The sequence below is a fragment of the Nannospalax galili genome, unplaced genomic scaffold (genome assembly GCF_000622305.1).
Source record: "Nannospalax galili isolate Female #2095 unplaced genomic scaffold, S.galili_v1.0 scaffold107, whole genome shotgun sequence".
In the NCBI taxonomy this organism is placed as follows: Eukaryota; Metazoa; Chordata; class Mammalia; order Rodentia; family Spalacidae; genus Nannospalax; species Nannospalax galili.
In genome coordinates, this window is record NW_008358490.1 from 400,950 (window position 1) to 421,424 (window position 20,475).

The 20,475-nt window shown below is 39.8% G+C and overlaps 1 protein-coding gene across 15 annotated transcripts in view; it reads right to left on the bottom strand.

Annotated features, from left to right (window-relative positions):
* The window catches only part of Unc79 (unc-79 homolog, NALCN channel complex subunit), a 246,476-nt gene that overhangs the window by 18,146 nt on the left and 207,855 nt on the right, over nucleotides 1-20,475 (bottom strand). For all 15 annotated transcript variants that reach the window (XM_008821707.1, XM_008821708.1, XM_008821704.1 and 12 more), the window contains 3 exons: nucleotides 16,451-16,555; nucleotides 9,956-10,033; nucleotides 5,076-5,165 (listed from right to left, as the gene is read on the bottom strand). In XM_008821707.1, the coding sequence (XP_008819929.1) occupies nucleotides 5,076-5,165; nucleotides 9,956-10,033; nucleotides 16,451-16,555 (273 nt within the window). The remainder of the gene's footprint in view (nucleotides 1-5,075; nucleotides 5,166-9,955; nucleotides 10,034-16,450; nucleotides 16,556-20,475) is intronic.

Here is a 20,475-nt window from a genome sequence, read left to right on the forward strand (position 1 = left end):
TGTCTCATCTTTTAACATTTTATGTCCAATATTTATTTTTAAAAAAAGGTAGTTTAAATAATAAGACCTGTGGTTACTCCTAAGCTCATAATGTTTATGTCTAACAACTTTAACACATACTTTGTGTTTCCAAACTACCTTCCTAAGTTTTCATTTGACTTCTTTAATTTTCATTTGCCCAATCTGAAGATATGTACATTTGGTGTTTCAGAACTGACCTCCTGGGTTTTCATTTAAATGTTATGGGTTATTCATAAAAATTGTTTTCTAAATTCTAAAAATAACCGACAGTTACAGGGTGGCTGTATAAAGCTTTTATGCCTTTCTTGGTAACAAGATAATTTAGGATCTAAAGTTGTTTAACAGCTGTTTTACAGCTCTTGCTTCAAATGTAATTTGGGATTTGTTAATGTTACTTTGTCTCATAAAAACTAGAAGGATGTGAGAACAGGGATGTCTGAACAACTTTTGCATGGTAACTTGTCTTTAAACTAAAATGGCTAAAACAATGTTTGAAAGTCTAAGCAAGTTATGAAGGTCCAAGTAAGTTATATAGGGTATATAAAATATAAAACCTAAAGATAGAAGAGTTACAGATATAAAGGATAGTTTAGATAAAAAGATTTTTACATGTCAAGTCTCTAAAGGATCATTATAATATTGTTTAAACTTAATTATAATTGCTAAGATCAAAATTCTGTTACACTGAAATATAATTAATGTTAATTCTGTTTAAGACAATGAAGGTATTTTTTTAAAAATTGATCTGCTCTTCATAATGTTGACAAAGAATGGCTTAGAAAACCAGGGATTTTTGCTTTATCTGTTTACCAAATAAGATATTTAGTTATATTTTTCCAAATGGTAAATATGATTTTTTTTAATTGGGTAAAGCCTTCATTTGTTAAATGAACACTGTCTTAAAGTTGGGAAAATTCTGTTAAAAGAATTATTCCTGGTTGAGACATCCCAGCTAAACTCCATAGTGACCACAAAACTTATTCTGCTGGAGAAACATTTAAATTTATATAAATTTGACCTATTATACAAAAAATTTCATTGTGCTATGATCTCCAGTCCTCTAAATTGATAAGTAAAACCTGCCACTAATTGTGACTTCCCAGCAGCATACGTCTAGAAAATAAAGACAACCAGAGAATTTCATTAATTGAAAGAAGACTCCCTCCAGCCTAAAGAAAAAGCTGTACTTTATATTCCTAAATCTTATTATATGTAAAAGATGCCTAAAATTTTGCTTGGCATATTACTAAATAATGAGAGTGATATTGATCTTGACTTGGTAAAACTACAGGTAAAGATTATACCATGTCCTTACTTTAACTGCATTTTTATGTAACTCTTTATTTACCTAGACCCTCTAACTCACTTAAGCCAAGTTGTTTTATATTTACTAAGACTCAAATGTTTTCACTGTCTTTATAAAAGAATTTCCTCATTCAGTGTAATTTGGATCAAAGAGATCTAATTCTAAATTTAAAAAAAAAGCCTCCATTTTGGGGATCCTAATACTTTATTATTTTTAAACTATTTTATGTATTATTTTTATTTTATGTGTATATGTGTATTGCCTGCATGTAGGTAAGTGCACCCATGTTATGCAATGCCTACGGAGGACAGAAGAGGTTGTCGGATCCCCTGGAACTGGAGTTACGGACGGTTGTTAGCTGCCATGTGGGTGCTGGGATTTGAACCCGGGTCTTTTGCAAGAACAGCCAGTGTTCTTAACTGCTGAGCCATCTCTCCAGCACCTTTTTAAAAATATTTTATTATTTTTATGTTATACGTATGTGTGTATTGTCTGCATGTAGGTAAGTGCACCCATGTCGTGCAATTTTTTGAGAAAGGGACTCCATAGTAGACCTGGAACTCTGTGGAGACCTAGCCTGAAGCTCTCTGTGGAAACCAGGCAGGCCTCAATCTTACAGAGATCCACCTGCCTCCCACAGTGCTGGGATTAAAGGTGTGCACAACCATGTCTGGGTGAGATGCCCATATTTTAAATCCAAACCTTTAAAGCTGAAGCCAAACTTTTTCCTACGTTTATTAACTGAGTCTGACCAATTAAGACTTCTACTCCTCTGGAGTGGGCATGGATTTGATCAAAACACTTTATATGCATGTATGAAATTCTCAATAAATTATTTTTTTAAAAAGACTTCTCTACAATATGATAGTTTACTGCAGTAAGCTGCATTTACTATAATAGGGCACCTAAAGATTGGAATCCGCTCTTCTGTTTAAAGTATCTGTTTCCTTCATCCACTGTCTTTGCTCCTTTCAGACATATTATGTTTTTGATTGTCTTACTATTAATATAATAATTTCTCTCTCCTGAAGATCTGTCTTCCTGGTATCTCACCCTCACCAGATTATAGAATAAGCTCCTGGCTGTGTTAGGACATGAGCTGCCATATTCTATAAGCTAAGTCTTCAAAAAGAAGCTATATCTGTATTAGAAGTTTAACAAGTGACACTTGCATTGTCACAACTTCAACAATGGACATCTCTTAATGTGGAGAGTGAAAAATCTTACGTGATCCAAAGCCAAAATTATATTGGGCTATTTTATGCTGTTTAATAGCCAAATCTATTACCTTCCTGTGTGCGTGTGTGTGTGTGTGTGTCATAACTAATACTCATAAACCACTTAATGAGATTAACTTTAAGGAGCTCTATAGCAACCCTATTAAGACCTATCCTTATTCTCTGCCTTCCCCATAACCTCTTCTAAAATAAAATTTTAATCTTATGAATGCTCCCTACCCTGCCTGTTCCATCATTAACTCCTTTATTTACCCTCCACATCCTTCTCTCAATAATTTCAATTCAAATCATTTCAAATTTTTTCACTGACTTCCTGATTTATATTTGTCATTAATCCTTTAACAATTGTTACGACTCTTTTATCCATAGGTAGGTAATCCAGTTCATCCAGAATACTTAGTCCAGCATGCTGCTTGGACTCAACATCATCCTGATATGTAAATGCAGGTGCAAACCTCTGATCCAGGAGTCCAACCCCTGACTACTATACTAGCCCTAGGGAGGCCCCATCCTAATCCGACAACATCCAATTTCAGCTCAGAAGTTAGACCATGCCCACTATCTCTCGGGTCTCCTCCTTTACTTTGCTTTCCTGTAAAATCATTTCTTAATCTTTTTTGTACATAAACAAAAGATTGCAATGTAAGAATGTAGTGTTAGAATCTAGCTGCTGCTCAGGCCACAATACTCTGAAGCAGCTCTCCCTCGTTCACCGATACTGACAGGCACTCTACTGAGACACAGTAAGTCCCTAGCTAACAGGTTTCCTACTGCCAGGATTTCTCACCTGAGAAGTAAGTTTACATCAAAGAGGTTACAGGTGGCCACACATCCTGCTCCCCACCTATTTACTTGCCTCCTGCCTGGGAATCAGAGAGTCTGGCTGCAGACTTATGCTGTAAAATATCCCCATTCTCAGAAAGGTTTAGGAAGAGATCCCACTTCTGCTACACAGGCTTTGATTCCTCTCTCTGAGACCCCTCTATGTTGTCTGCCTCTGGTGCCGGGATCTGAACTCTCCTCGGAGTCCCTGCCATGGTGCTGTCTATCTGTCTGTCTCTCCACCACATTGATAACTTTTCTAATAAATTCATTACTCCCCAGTAATCTGTCTCAGTGTCCTTCTTGAACCCTCCACATCCCAAAATTTTCAGTCACTTGAGTTTTCTGATCTGCTTCCTAATGTGAATGGTCAGAGGGTTGGCTTGTGTCTGCTGTGCCCAACTCCTTAATAGAGATCTTTGTCAATATTTTCCCTAAATGTCTGCAAAACAAGCTCAAAATGTTTAGGCAATAATTGTTGCTTCTTCTTTTTATATCAAGGCCATTTATGTATGTGAAACCAAATTCAGTGATTGTAACTAGTAAATGACTAAATGACAGGGAGCTCATTCCAAAATGACTGGATCTGGAGACTATTAAGATCTCATGATCTTGTCTTTCCTCTTCTCTCTGTTGCTATAGAAAAGAACCACTTGACTGGCTGTGCAGAATCTAAAGACCAAGCCTAGGGAGAAGCCATGCTTTCAGCTAATGGACTTCTGAGATCACTAGACTCCCATTCCTCACAAAGGAATCAGTGCTGGCTCCCAACTTGACTGTTCTCTGGACCATGTTTGGACTACCATCTGCCCTCTGTCCAGAGCTTTCCTCAAGTCTGACTATTAATCTTTTAGCTCCCTGGTCAGGCTACAACAGAGAAGTGAACTCACATCCATGATTCATCCCACCACCACGCCAATATCAACAACTTCACCAAAATCAAATCATGTTCTAGTCCTTTGGGGGAGGTTGAGACAGGGTCTCCCTAAAGCCCCAGCTGGCTTGGAACTCACTATGTAGACCAGGATGGCCTCAGTCTCACAAAGATCCACCTGCTTCCGCCTCCCAAGAGCTGGAATTAAAGGCATGCACCACCAAGCCCAGCTCCCTTAGATATTTTCTTAAAGCAGATAGCTTCAAAACAGATAAAAAATAATAAATGGCTTATGCTTGTACAATATATCACAGTTTTCATGTCATTTTATATCAACCCTGGACCCACAAGACAAGAAAGGTAACCTACTGAGCTGTTCAACAAATGAGAAAACCGAAGCCCAAGGCAACGAAGTGACTGTGGCTCAGTGAAAGGAGGATACGTTGGGATACAGCAATCTGATGTTCAGCTCCGACCTTACCACTTTTTAGTAGTGTGACCTTGACCAAAGGACTTCATCATCCCAAGCCTGGGTTTCTGCCTTTATAAAATGGGCCTAGTGTTGTAATAAGGACATTGTGAAAAAGGAACTAGAAAAAGCAAAGCTACACACAAAGCTCATGTGACTATCTTTTCTTTCCGCTAAACTTTTTTTTCAGGACCACTAGACCCCAATTCTTCAGACTCCCAAGACACAGGTTCATTACACAATGTTGCAGCAGCGCCTCTACCCACTCCCACGTAGCTGCTCCGTTCTCTGAACACGCCTGTGTTTCGTGACCATCAGGGTCAGGGTGGGCAGACGCTGACTTACCTTTAGCTTGGTTAGGGTGTGCATGTCCGCCATGAAGTCCAGTACCTCACTGATAGACTGCCGCATGCACTCCATCGCTGCCGTCCCACACTGAAATACAGGGACATGGCTCAGCCACAGCTCCACTTCTCACTGTAACGACTGTCACTCAGGCTGCGCAGTTTACTAAGGAACCATTTCATTGTTTTCCCTACTCACTCCACACTCTCAGTACAGTCTTTTACTATCTGCCTGGTTTGAACAAAAATGGCTAAAAGGTTTGTGGTAGAGAGCAAAGAAACTGGAAGGCTAAAAGAAATAGGGTTAAATGTTGTTTCCACTGGGCAGTTGAAATGGTTTTTGCTTGCTTTTAAACAACTCTAAATACAATACTCAGCCTGTCTGATGCCACTGTTACCCTGAAGCCATTATAACATGCTATTACTCCAGCAGTCTCGTGTGAGCACAGGGCATGTGCTACCAAAGTTTATATGCCCCGAATTTTAAAGCTCTCTCTTCATCTCTCTCTGCCCTATATAATATCATGCTTTCTGAGTCAAAAAGTCTGTTTTGAAATCAAGCCACGGCTTAACTTCATATGCATGGTTGATGCACTTTTAAATAGACACATGTATTCATGCCAGATTCTTTCTAGGGATAAATAAACAAATGATACGGTCACTTTCCTCACACACGTGAAGTATGTTTGGGCAGTTTTAAAAGAAAGCAAGCACACTTGTCTGCACATTACCAAATGGCAGGGACCTGCTCTTTGGGGGCAATGCAGTGAACCTGTGACTGGATGGACAGGCTGCTGTACCAAAGCCCTGTGAGAGAACCCACACATCAGACCAGGCATAAAGCGGATCAAAAGCAGGCAGTCTTTGAAGCCATGTGAATACTCTGCTAACAGCCCCTCTGGGCTTTCTTTAGGAAAATCTGGAACATTACAGACTTCGCTAGCTCAGCCAGTGGCTCTCACTTTCCCAGATTCGTGTAAATCTTCACAGCACTGAACTATATTACCTCCGCTCCCTTTTAAAATGTTACGCTTGTCAGTTCTTCTGACAGGATAACAGTCAAATCAGGTCATTGGCTAGTCTGTCAGAGTGTTTCCAAGCATTTCACATGTTCTAAGGTTTTCTTCTTTTAATTTAAATCAAGTGAGGGAATTATAAAAGGTTATTGTGCTCCTGGTTTCACAATATGAAAACTTCAGTGCAAAAAAGGATCCCCCCCGATTTATTCCATTTTCTCTGACCTTTTACATACCATGCAGATGGGAGCAGAGACTCTGCCCTTGAGTTTCTTGAAAGGGATTTGTTTCTTTCATGGGCAATATTTTATACCAGTTCCACTAGGCAAATGTCACGAAAGTAATCACTAAGAACATTATTCAATATTTGTCTTTTAAGTTTTAGACTCAGGAAGTGAGAGCAAAGAATTTACTACTGCATAGCTGCTTTTCTGCAGGTAGAACTACATCTGGGAAAAACCTTAAAACCCACTTTGTGCTCAGGAAAATCTTAGGGAGCCACCTATAAAACAAAACATAATTTCACAATCCCCCTTCTACTTCGTAAGACACGAATATATCCTTAGATGTGTCATTAAAAAGCAATGAAACGAGTCATGCTCCATTTGTTCCAGAAGGCCTGCATTTACTCAATAGGAAGCCTGGTAACAAAGGAGCTGAACGTGCACTCTAACCTTGAGCACATGAACTGAAAGATTGCATATCCAGTTTCAAGATATAACCTGACTTAAAAGCTACACTTCTTGCATTATAAAAATGGCACATGTTCATTGTAGAAAATTTGGAAAACACAAGTTATTAAAAATAATTAAAATCACCACAATTCTAACTCCTGTCCTCCACTTCTGAATGCTAATATTTCCTTCCATGATTTTTCTGAATGTACCTAACTTATACACATATATGTAACTTTAAAATTTTTTATTATTTTTATTTTATGAGTGTGAGTGTATTGACTGCACAAACATGAGTGCACCCGTGTTGTTCAACGCCACGGAGGTCAGAAGAGGGCACCGGATTCCCCTGGAACTGGAGTTAAGGGCTGTTGTTAGCTACCATGTGGGTACTGGGAATCAAACCCGGGTCCTCTGCAAGAGCAGTTAGTGCTCTTAACCACTGAGTCATCTCTCCAACCCATACATGTAGCTTTTATAAGACTGAAATGGCCTTTATCTAAGTAGCCTTTTAATGAAATGCATCATGAGCATTTTCTAATTGATTAAGTAGTCTTTGAAATCTTTATTTGCTGTCCAGAAAATTAGTCTTTCTTAAAGATTTACTCGGTTTACTTAAACAATAGGGAAATACTGGGCATTTCCTGTGTTTCCACATTTTTGCTATTTTGAATGATATACTACTAAATAGACTTGTATATAAAACATCTGGTGCCTATTTTTTTTTCCTCAAACATACTTCTAGAAGTAGATTGTCAAACTGACTTCCACCAAAGTTGGTTTTACTACCACTAAAAACTTTGTAAGAATATCTGTTTTACTTCACCATCAATAAGTTTAACCTCCAAGAAAAATCTGTTCATGGGGAGAAGAAATGGGGGAGGCATTCATCAAAGGGTGCAAATTCCCATTATGCAAAGTAAGTCCTAGAGCTCCACTGGGCAACAATGGTACCTAGAGTTGGCAATACTGCCATAGTCTTAAAAATTTGCCATGAGAGTTAATCTTACGCAAAATATTATTATAATAACAAACAGACAGTGGAAACTTGTAACTATGATATACATGGAGCAGATCATGGCGCTGGCCCCACAGCTGAAAGCTCATCTCCAGATTCAAGCTGCATTCAGTAAAGATGTGCAACTTTTTACACATCAATCAACCTTTAATAAAGTGATTTTAAAAGAAAGAAAAACTTGCTGAGTATCCATTTAAATTTTTCAAATAGTTTACATTTTATCTTTATTTTTAATTTATTAATTTACTATTCATTGATCAAAAGTGAGAGTAAAAGATTTCTTTTGCTTTTAAAAATATTTTACTTATTATTTTTATTTTATGTACATTAGCATTTTGCTTGCATGTATGTAAGTGTACCATATGTGTGCAGTGCTTACAGATACCAGAAGAGGGTGTTGGATCCCCTGCAACTAGAGTTACGGATGGTTGTGAGTTGCCATGTGGTTACCAAGACTTGAACCCAGATCCTCTGAAAGAACAACCAGTGTTCTTAACCCCTGAGCCATCTGTGCAGCCCTTGATTTCTTTTAAATAGCCTGCTTTGTTGTCACGGGACAGGGCACTACATAGAAATCCTGTGACACTTGCTTTGGTGGTGGTGGTGGAATATTTTCATTCTACTTACTGATTTTGCTAAACTTTCTGCAACCTAGGGATGTACTTTTTTTTTTTTTTTTTTTTTTTTTTTTTTTTTTGAGTGTATTGCCTGCATGTATCTAAATGCACACATATGTGATGCCTGAAGAGGCCAGAAGAGGGGGTCGGATCCTCAGGAACTGGAGTTACAGAAAGTGCTGGGATTAAAGGTGTGCGCCACCACGCCCGGCCATATTTTATTATTTTTATTTTATGTGTATGAGTGTCTTGCCTGCATGTATGTGAGTGCACCCGTGTCCTGCAATGCCTCTGAGGTCAGAAGAGGGCTTCTGATGCCCCTGGAACTCGTGTTGAGGACGGTTCGTAGCCACCATGTGGGTGTTAGGGATTGAACCTGGGTCCTCTGCAAGAGCAGTCAGTGCTCTTAACCGCTGAGCCATCTCTCCAGCCCGGAATGTACTTTTTAAAAATATTTTATTCTTTTATTTCATGTGTAAGTGTATTGCCTGCATGTAGGTAAGGGTACCCGCGTCGTGCAATGCCTGCAGAGGACAGAAGAGGACATCGGATCCCCTGGAGCTGGAGCTACGAACAGTTGTTAGCTGCCATGTCGGTGCTGGGATTTGAACCCAGGTCTTCTGCAAGAACAACAAGTGTTCTTAACCACTGAGCCATGTCTCCAGCCCCAGGCTGTACTTTTTAGCACTCATGTGAGTAGGAAATATGATGTTCTGAAGAATGAGTCAGCATAGAGTAGCGGATGTAGGAGAGAGCAGCCAGTGACTCCCAGTCCCACTTTTCTTTCCTAGCACACAACTGGACCACGTTTTCCATTCTCTCTTGCAGTTGGGTGTTGTCATATGATGTGGTTCCCGCCAAGGGAGAGTGAGTAGAAGAAATATGTATGTCTAGACCACACCCACGAAAAGCTCCTGTGCTATATTCACTTCTCTTTCCCCAACCTTGTTGATCATGGAGGGCTGCGCAGGACAGAGAGAACCAGTCCTGAAGCAGCCACGGAGCAGTTCCCATCCCCTCACTAACCAGGGCACCCTCTTAAACTTCACACAAGCAAACAATAAATTTCTTATGTGCTAAGTTGCTATAACTGGAATTTTATTTCATATAGCATCTTACATTACACTAACTACTGTCAAAAATCCTTTAAAAAAAAGTATAGTTAATTCTATTCCCAGAAATCTGTCATAAAGATAGAGTTTTGAGATTTCATCTTGCTATGCAGCACTGGTTGTTCTACTTGCTATGTATCCCAAGCTGGCCTGAGCTACCATGCCTAGTATTAATAAACAACATTTACGCAGCACTTACTCTGTGTCTAGCACCATGTGAATAAAGCTTTACATATATCAGTCAGTTCTTGGCCTACATGTGAGACCCTGTTATGACTTACTCCATAGATAGTAGAAAATCAAAACACAAAGTTAAATAACCTTCCTAAAATCACACAGCTAGTAGATGCCAGTCCTTGAATCCTGGTATGAGTCTTAAGCCTACGTTCTTAAATACCATTTAATGAAATATGAAAACAGACAGCTAATTTGGTCAGAACTTACTCCAGGTACAGAGGCTATCATCTGCTTGCTCAGGATTGTCGACTCGGCTAGTTTGGTTCCAGCATCTGCACAAATAAACTAATAAAAAATTGAAAGGGTAATTATTTTTAAGAACACTTGGGCAGTCATAAATAATTTATAGTTTTATCAACAGAGTTTAAATTCATTAGTGTGTACTTTCATCATAGTCTGCCCTGGAAACACTAGACACTGATCATGAGAGCTCGTTCCTATCAGCACAGAGCCAGCACGAACATGTCTATTCTGACTTTATGCTGAAATCCAACTAAGAAAGAAAAAACAGGAGCGCCGTCAGAGCTGTCCTGGGGGCATTCTATTTATTCTGCAGTACTCGACAGTTGGTGACACACGTTCGCGGATTTTCATGACTTCTATCATGATAATACACATTTAAAGTGAAAACAGAAAAACAACCAGAGTCAGAGTAAGAACTCTGTTTCCTCTCTTTCAAGGACTGTCTGTCTCCCCCCGCCCCATCTTCCTCCCAACTTCATTCAAACATATCTTCTTGTGCTGAGAATGCTTAAGTCTTGCCCCATGTGCCTACGGGGTTTTCCACACACTGCCATTTTAGCGGTCATCACAGTAGACTGCAGTGACCTAAGTGTCTGTTTCTCAACTTGCTGGGAGCTCTTCAAGAGTTCAGACTAGACACAGCCCTCTCCAGAACTAGCCTAGTGTCTGGTATCCAAGAGGCGCAGAAAGAGTTTATGAATCAATCAACTATGACTTAAGACCATGATGAGGATGGATTTGCTAGATTATAATTTAATCTGCTTCATTATAAACTTGGACAGGTGTTTCCCACATAACCCAACATTCAATTATTTATGGTTTGAGAGAAAAAGTTAAATGAAGCCTGAAGTGCTATGAGTAATTAGCTCCTCTTAATTTCTCTTGGCCTCTAGCCAGCTATTCTAGCAACTCTGGAATCTGAAACTGCTGCTCCACAGAATTCAGAGGCTCTGGGGAGGTTGACACTGATAGCTCTTCCTTCTCATCCACCTGGAAGGCACAGGGAAGCTGGATAGGTATAGCTAGACAAGCTCTGTCCTGTCAAACCATAAGAAGAAAACAGCAGCTGGGGTCATCAGAAAAGCTGTTAGAGACCTCAGAAGAAACTCTGGAACAATGGAACAGAAACCAGCACTTGGTTGAACTAATCAGGGGCCCAAGTCTAAGAACTATTTATTAGCAGCAGATTTTCACTAACAAGGTAGCTCTTTAAGCCAAAGGCCTTTCTGAGGCCCAGACCGAAAGACCAGAAGGTCCAGCATTGCTCTTCAAGTGTGTGATGTGGTCCTTTGTGAAAGATATTCAACGCCCAGTCACCAAGCTGGGGTGAAAGGATGTTTGAGAGAGCTGTCCTGAGAGGTGCAGGCAAGACTGCACACAGACCTCCATGCAGCACACTTTCATCTCCACTTGTCTCAAATGCTCTTACAGAGAGTGGAGGAGTCTAGCTGCTATTTACTATGAGTCTAGCGAAGAAAGGAGCAGCTGTGAACATCCTGGAAATTTGTTGTAGATTTAAAAAAAACTTTAGGCTTTCAGGTATGCTTCTGTCTGATAGCTAACTTAACTAGTTTCTAATGCTTTATAAGGAAAACTACTAAATCAGTTTTAAAAATGGAAATCTTTCAACTTTGGCCCAAACCTGTAGGTAAAAAAGTGAAAGCTGGGGCTGGAGAGATGGCTCAGCGGTTAAGAACACTGACTATTCTTGCAGAAGACCCAGGTTCAAATCCCAGCACCCACATGGCAGCTAACAACTGTCCATAACTCCAGTTCCAGGGGATCCGAGAGCCTCTTCTGTCCTCTGCAGGCACTGCACGACACAGGTGCACTTACCTACATGCAGGCAGTACACACATACACATAAAATAAAAATAGTAAATAAAATATTTTATTAAAGAAGTGAAAGCTATAACGTTTGACAGGAGAATGGAGTAGAAAGGAGGGCTCCCCATCCACCCCTCTACCCATCCTCCTAGTGGAGCTGCACGCTTTTCTCATAAAATGTATTTTCCAAAGCTATCTGAGTCAATAATCTGAGACAACTTATAACTAAGCTCCAAAAGCTGTCAGGACACCCGCACTAAAGTTAATTTCTTCACAAGAATGAGACTGCACAGAAAAGAGAGGCCATGGGGAAGACAGACCCACACCAAATGTGTGACATCAAGGGCATTTAGAGTGGTTCTTTCAGGAATAGCAGAAAGTCTTGATTCCCTCAAAGTGCACTTGCATGGCCTAGTAGCCACAGAGATCAAGGCAGGATCTACAAAGAAGCAAAAGTTTAACCACATCAGCCTTGCCACCTGCCACATGGCGTGCTCAAACTCATAACTGTTATGACTTATACAAGTCAAAATTAATTTTACATGAAAGAGAGTAAAAGCACATGATCCTCTAGAGCAGTCAGTTATTAATTTTTATCAATATATTTTAATTCAGTGTATTTTTATATCTTATAGACAACTAAACTGAATAACTGTATTTTATTATGGCTGCCAAGTATGACAGCTGCCATGCTAGAACAAAAATCTCCATCATAATGTATAGAACTGCTCAAAATATAAAGATGCAACTAAATCACAGGGGGAAAGGGGAATTGCTGTAGAAGAATTCCATACTTTCAGAGGGAAATATACCACTGAGACATGTACTTCTCCATTACGTGTCCTTACTAAATTCATTATCAAAACAATACCCCATATAGTACTTCTACCTCTTATCCCGTGGGGTGGGTTATTACTAATGCAACCAATATTAATAACCCGCTCAACAGAATGAATTAAAAACAGCAGCTATACCTCTACCATTTCTTTGTCTTCCAGCCCACAACTAACCTATTTTTAAAAGAAAACCTTTTATCAACATGATTTCTCATAACTTGACTACGCAGGTATCCCACAGAGTGGGAGGAGAATATGCAAATTAGCAGACTATCTACTCCTGACATACAGAGAAGCCAGGGGAAATGCATTGTGATTTGAACTTTTTGCTGACTTTTAATGGGCTGCCTTTAAAAGATTCCTTTAATCCTCCAAAATAACAGCAAGGCAGCAGAACAACTGTAAGCAAAGGCAAAAATGTCGACAGAGTCAAATTAAGAAAACGCGCTCGTGCGTCTGTCTAAAGTACACAGGGAGAAATATGTCCTAATGGCAGAAATTTTCAGATTCTGAGTGAGATAATGATCTTTTATTGAGAAAATTATTTTCTGTCTCCATGATTTGGGTTTTCGGGTTTGTTTCATTTTTAAGAAAAAAAAATTACTTGACTTCATATGTACGTATTTTCCTGTTTTCTGTTTTTTCTTTTAAACTAGCAGTCAGTTCTCTCCTTCTACCACAGGAGTCCCAGGAATTGAACTCAGACTTTCAGACTTAGTAATAGACATCCTTACCAACTGAGCCATCTCACAAGCCCCTTTTGTAGGTAAAAGCAAGTAACAGTCATCCCTAGACAACCACAATATAGAAGCAGGGATGCATCCTAGGATGCCACTTGTGAGGAAGAATTTCTAAAATTTATAAAGCAGACCAGTACTTTCTCTGCCTTGAAAGTAGGTAAGTGTTTTGTCCTGTAAGGGGTTTCTGGTGCTGACAGAGTATTTGAAACACAATAAAGGAATGTCCTATCTTTTGGAAGAATATAAATGGCTCCATTTCAATAGACACATCCATTTACTGAGGTATTTACAGGGTAGAAATGCTGGAGTGGCTCTTCATGGGGTGAAAGAAGGAATGGTGTGTCCAGTGCTGGGCACTCTTCTCACTAGTGGCACCAGTGGCACCCATGCTGAATTGCCTAGGGAGTTTGTCGTCTCTATTACCCTTTTCTTTTGTTTCCCAGACACATTTTCCAGTTAAATAGACACACCTCTACTGCCTTCAGAAGATGGTCATCAATATCTACGAAGAAAGCCACTGTCTGCCCCAGACATACTTGCTGTCCTTACTCCAAGCATGGTTGTCTTGGTGCTGGGACCTGGCATGAATCTAGCTTAGACCTTCTAGCGAAGGAGCAGTCAGGAGAGTGCGGGCTGTCACCTCACCACCTTCCAGAGAACAGCTAGGGAACCCAGGCAGTGAAGGCCAGGGAAGTAGAAACAAAAACTGAGTGGAGAGATGCGCTACTCAAGAAGGAAGACGATGGCTGGAAGATGGCTCAGCAGTTAAGAGCACTGGCTGCTCTTGCAGAAGACTCGGGTTTGGTTCCCAGCACCCACATGCAGCTAACAACTGCCAGTAACTCCAGCTCCAGGGGATCCAACACCTTCCTCTGGCCTTTGTGGACATTGCATAATATGTACTGCATTTGCATACATGCAGGCAAAACACTCATATACAAAAAATAAAAATAAATAAAAACAATGCAAATTAAAAAAAAATAGACAAAGGTCCATCTCCTTCACCCCACAACCTGTCAGAACTCCAGGGTGGAAAGGGAACATCCCTGGTTTCAAGCTATGCCTTACTTCTATCTCTCTCATTAATAGTGAAAATTATTTACTCCAAAACTTACAGAAGAAAAATGTGTTACCTTTTGTCAGAGAAGAGCAAAACATTATTCATACAGTTGTTTCTCATGGGCAAGATCTCAAACTGTTTCCAAAATACCTCTTTAGCCTGAATAATTTTATAACTTGACCTTTTAGATTTAATGTGATGCTTCAATTGTGCACATATATAGTTGTTTGTTTTAAAACACTGAAAATGTTAATCCCAGTACTTAGGAGGCTGAGGCAAGAGGATTACGAGGAGTTGGAGGCTAGACTAGACTACATAATGAGACTCGGTTAAAAAAAAACCTGAAAATGTTATGTGTGAAATGGCAGATGAGATTTTATGTCACATTTAGAAATATATTTTTTGTCTTCTTTCTTCCTAAAACAAATTTGTTTTTGTTATTTATTCACCAAACTGTGATGCAATAATCACTGTTTTCATAGTTTCCTTAAGCACTGGGTAATTTAGACTGTCAGTGCTCTTTTGCTGTCTTGTGACAAGTGCGTATTAGGGCTGACTAATGTACTTCATAGAAAACCAGCCGCTACCAGCTTACAGTGTGGAGTACCACACTGAGAAGATCAGCCACGCAAACCTGCTCTGCTCAAATAAAGAGTGATTAGGGGACGTTGTCCAGTGCCCACAGGAGAGCACCTTCAGGGCCCTTGAGCCTAGGTTTTCCCACCTATACTTCCCATATTGCTTGAAGCCTTCCATTCTCTGGTTAAACTGAAATAAATCCTGACAGACATTTGCATGCACCCATTAGTCCTTTGTAGCCCAGTGGTGATACCATATCCTTGATAAAGTCTTCCCTGACTTCACACTACATGGGAGAGGAGCTCTCCTGCTCTTAACTTCCCCATGGGGCTTTGCTTCCCTCCCTCTCTCCTGGTCATAACCTGTCATATGGGATCAAATCCATGGTCTTTCCTCAGATGCTGAGTTAAGGTCACTGAGGATGGAGGGCTTAGCCCCTCATAAGCAGCCCAGCATCCAGAAGAACAATCACTGCCATTAAGTCTGCAGAGTCTGCCTTGTATATGTTCAAGTCTCTTTGCCTTAATGGTTCTACAGAGGCTGATTCTCACCTCCTGTCCCACAGATTCAGCACCTCCTGCCAGTTGGCTGCATCTGGCCTGACCTCACAAGTACAAAAGATTCAAGGGCTTGCACATGCTCGTTTGACCCTGCAGAGAGACCTCCGTCTGCTGCCTTACTCTTGGCTTCATTAGTCCAGTTTCAGTGCCAGAGAGTAAGCTGCTTGCCAACTACTGAATTACAAGTTTCTTTAATTAATTTTATTTAATTAATTTATGCTTTTATCTTCTATTATTATTATTTTTTATTTTTTGAGATGGGGTCTCCCTGTAGCCTCAGCTGGCCTGGAACTCACTATGTGGATCAAGCTGGCCTCAGTCTTACAGAGATCAGCCTGCCTCTGCTTCCTGACTGCTGGGATTAAAGGCGTGTGCCACCATGCCTAGTTTTATTTTTCATTTTATGTGGTTGAGTGTATTGCCTGCATGTACACCCATGTCATGCAATGTCTGCAGAGGTCAGAAGAGGGCATTGGATTGCCTAGAACTGGAGTTATAAACAGTTGTTAGCCACTCATGTGGGTGCTGGGAACAACTGAAACTGGGCCCTCTGCAAGAGCATCATGTTCTTAACTGATGGGTCCATCTCTCCAGCCCCTGAATTACAAATTTCTTAAAACGGAAATCATTGTTTTATTCTATGTTTTCATCCTTCAAAACTAGTTCTACACTGGGAAAATAAACAAATACTCCTCTTTTATCCATTTTAGCAATTAGAAGTACCAGCGTGCCGCATCTGGTAAATCCATCATTTCTCAATTCTTGACAAAGGCTTTTGGTTTCATGCTGATGCCCCAACCTCGATCCCAAACACACAGGCTCTCATAAAAAGTTTCACCAATGTATCACAGGCCTACCTGGACAAGAAGCAGGAGGTTTGTATCTGGCAAAGGCGATTTGAGCTTCAAGGCCTGTAGAAGTTCTAGAACAACACTACGAGACAAGTAGAATTTATCCCGTTCCTAAATAAAACACAATAGAAAAGGTCGGCAATTTTCCAAAATCCAATTAGAGTGATCTGTGTCAAATGAGCTCCAAAGATTTATGGATCAGAAATTAAAAACTTTAAAAATGCACCGAGTTGTCTTTTAGAACTGAAATTAAAGGTAAAAGAAGAAAGGCATTTCTGGGTGCAGAATGAGCTTACTGCAGAACGAAGACACAACGTTCGATGGGTAAGAAATGATAGACTTGTCTCCTAAATACCAAAACCACAGGGTCTGTTGCTTAGTCACAAAAAGCAAGTTCAGAATTGTGTCAACTGAACAAAACTAAGAGTATTTTCTTTTCAGTACAAACAGCTGCAGAGAGAAACACACAACTGTCTAAAATGTTTCATGTTCTCTACCAGGAATTTATTTTTAAGTGAACTCTTTCAAACATGCAGGAAAAGAGAGACTAGAACACATTACATACCTACCGCTCATCTTTGTCCAGTAGCATCATTTTTGCTTTGTTAGATCCTCCTTTGTAATAATAAAGTATTGTAGAAACAGCTGGAGACGCCCACAGCCCTCCTTTCTTTCTTCTTTCCTCCCCTCCTTGAACAGTCTCTGTTCTGAACCTGCTGCTTATTTCTTGTGTGTTTTCATACTCTGAATGCATATGCATGTTTCCATTATAACACAATGTTCTGGTGTTTGACGTTAGCACTATGGCTATCATTTTTTTCAACTTAGAATTATCCACATTTTTTAATATTTTATTTATTTTTTATTTTATGTGTATGAGTTCATTGCCTGCATGTATGTGAGTGCACCCATGTCATGCAATGCCCCGGAGGTCAGAAGAGGGCTTTGGATTCCCCTGGAACTGGAGTTAAGGACAGTTCGTAGCTGCCATGTAGGTGCTGGGAATCGAACCCTGGTCCTCTGCAAGATCAGTCAGTGATCTTAACCACTGAGCCATCTCTCTAGCCCCATCACATTGTTTTTAACATTAGACTTTGATAAATTTAACTCATTATTTTGACTCAACAACTTGAGTACTGTTGTGCTCAACAGCTGTATTGTCCTTTTGATCCTTATCTTTGATTTCCTGTTTCTATTTTGATGAACTGAGTAGGGCCCCAGCACCATGGGGAACAGAAGCAATGATACTGAGCATCCCTGTGTTATCTGTCATTTTAAGGAGACCATATCATTTCCATGTTAATATAATACTCACTGGCAGATCTGTCAAGTTAAGGAAGTTCCCTTCTACTGCTAGTTTGATATAATAAATGAGTATCAGATTTTAAAACGTTTTCCTTGGGGCTGGAGAGATGGCTCAGTGGTTAAGAGCACTGGCTGCTCTTGCAGAGGACCTGGGTTCAATTCCCAGCACCCACATGGCGGCTAACAATTGCCCATAAACTCCAGGTCCAGGGGATCCAACACTCTCTTCTGACCTCCACAGGCATTGCATGACACAGGTGCACTCACATACATGTAGGCAATGCACTCATACATATAAAATAAAAATAATAAATAAAATATTTTTTAAATGTTTTTCTTGTACCTGCTGTAATGATAAAAGCTTTCTCCTTTAATCAGGTAGCATGGTAACATTAACAGATGATCTAATAATTAAACCAGTTTGAAACTTCAAGAAGATTTCCCCTGGAAATCAAGTTAAACATTGCTAGCTACCATGTGGGTGCTGGAATTAGACCTCAGGTCTTCTGTAAGAACACACAGTGTTCTTAACTGCTGAGCCATCTGTCTAGCCCAGCTCTACTTTTAATACATTGACTTGCACTACGCATCGAGAATTTTTTCTTGTGTGAAGGGGACTGGCCTATAATTTTGTTTCCCTGACACTGTCTGCCTGGTATCAAGAGTCTGCTGCCCTCATAAAATGTTTTGGAAAGTACTTCCTTTTTCTGTTCTATTAGTATATGTAAATCATAAATCAATTTGTTTTTAAACATTTAATAGACATTATCACTAAAGCTTCAGGGGTGTTAGTAGGATATTTAAACTACTACTTCCGTTTTTAATCACTTATGTCTAATCAACTTTTTCATTCCCCCCTGACTGTCATGTATGATATTTTTCTAGAAAAGACCTCTGTTGTCCAATAATTCGAGTGCTGGCATCAAGTTGACCTTTTTAACCCCAACAGGTCTGCAATCATGTTCTTTCTGTCAGTATTCTTCATCTGTGCCTTTTATCTGCTTTTCTTGAGCAATCTGGTCAAAACTTTGCCTATGTATTAGTCAAATCAAAGAGCCACCTTGGAGTTGTGTTACATCTCTGTTGTATCTATATGACCCAGCTTTATTATTTCCTTCTCTAAATTTTCTGTGGCTCTCTTATTATTGTAACTTAAGTTGACTTGTTTAGTTCATTTAGTTCTTTCTTTCTAGTAAAAGTATTTAGGACAGGGCCTAGGGAGATAGATCAATTGATAAAATGCTTGCCTTGCAAGCATGAGGACCCAAGTTTGGACTCCTATCACAGGGGTTAAAAAAAAAGCCATGGAAGGCAGTGTGTGGCTATAATCCCAGCACTAGGGAGGCAGAGACAGGTGGATCCCTGCTTGCTGGCCATCCTGACTCAGCAATCTTCAGGTTCATTAAGAGACCGTGTCTCAAAAAATAAGGCGGGAGAGCAATAGAGGAAGACACCTGACATACTTCTGGCCTCTACACGTACACATGTGTAAATGTATCCACAAACATATGAACACACATGTACTTAGGATATTAAAGTTTTCTCAATATTCTGTGGCTATAACTCTCAAATTTTGCAAAGCAATATTTTCATAATTGGTTAATACTAAATATTTTTCTAAATTTTCTTGTTTTCCTTTGATCTTAGAATTATTTGAAAGCATATTTTAACTCCAAATGTAATCAGTCTCAGATACTGTTAACATACATAACCTCTGTACGAACTGGAAAAAGTAAATATATAGACACACACACACACACACACACATACACACACATACTTGTAAATTTTTGAGTTTTCAGGTCTTGACAGTCAGCAGTCCTGATTCACATGCACAGACACTCTTATCCACTCACACAATCTTCCAAGCCAGACATGCACACACTCAACACACATTCCACCTTTGCAGATCAAGTGAGGGCTTTATATCTAACAAGGAGACAGGATTCAGGCATCTGAGAATAGGGAGCAGTCAAGGAAAGAATTTCAACAACTTCTCAGTGTAGTCGGGACAAAACACACCTGTGTACCAGTGATACGTGCATATATTCTCATCTTATGTTTGCAGAACTCTGTGAGCTCATGTAGCTTTATTTACATGTATGGGGGTGGGGAGAACCTCTTCCAATTGCTTTAGAAATTAAACAGGAAGCCCCAAATATCTACTCTTGTTTCAATATTCAATAAATTTTACCTGTAAAGTTTAGCTGTAAAATGTGAATGGTGTTCCTTCAGATGTGGAGCCTTTGATCAGGTCACCTTGAACATTTATATGCAAAGATGATTTTTATTATGGATTTTTGATTTAACTACATTATAACTAGAGAACTTGGTCTTTGAAACTGACTCTTCAGTACATGTTTAAGACTTAGTCTGTGGCCCTGGGTTTGATTATCAATATGGAAAATTTTTAAATATTTTCTCAAAGTGGTAGATTCAAAATTCTTGGGGTTAGTGAGTTGGCTTAGTGGGCAAAGGCACTTGCTATCAATCCTGATAACTGAGTTGAATCCCCAGGACCTGCATGGTGACAGGAGAGAACCAACCCCCACAAGTTGTCCTCTGAACTCCTTGCATCCACACACATAATTAGCTGGGCATGGTGGCACACGCCTTTAATCCCAGCACTCGGGAGGCAGAGGCAGGAGGATCTCTGTGAGTTCAAGGCCAGCCTGGTCTACATAGTGAGTTCCAGGACAGCTGGGGCTATAGAGAGACCCTGTCTT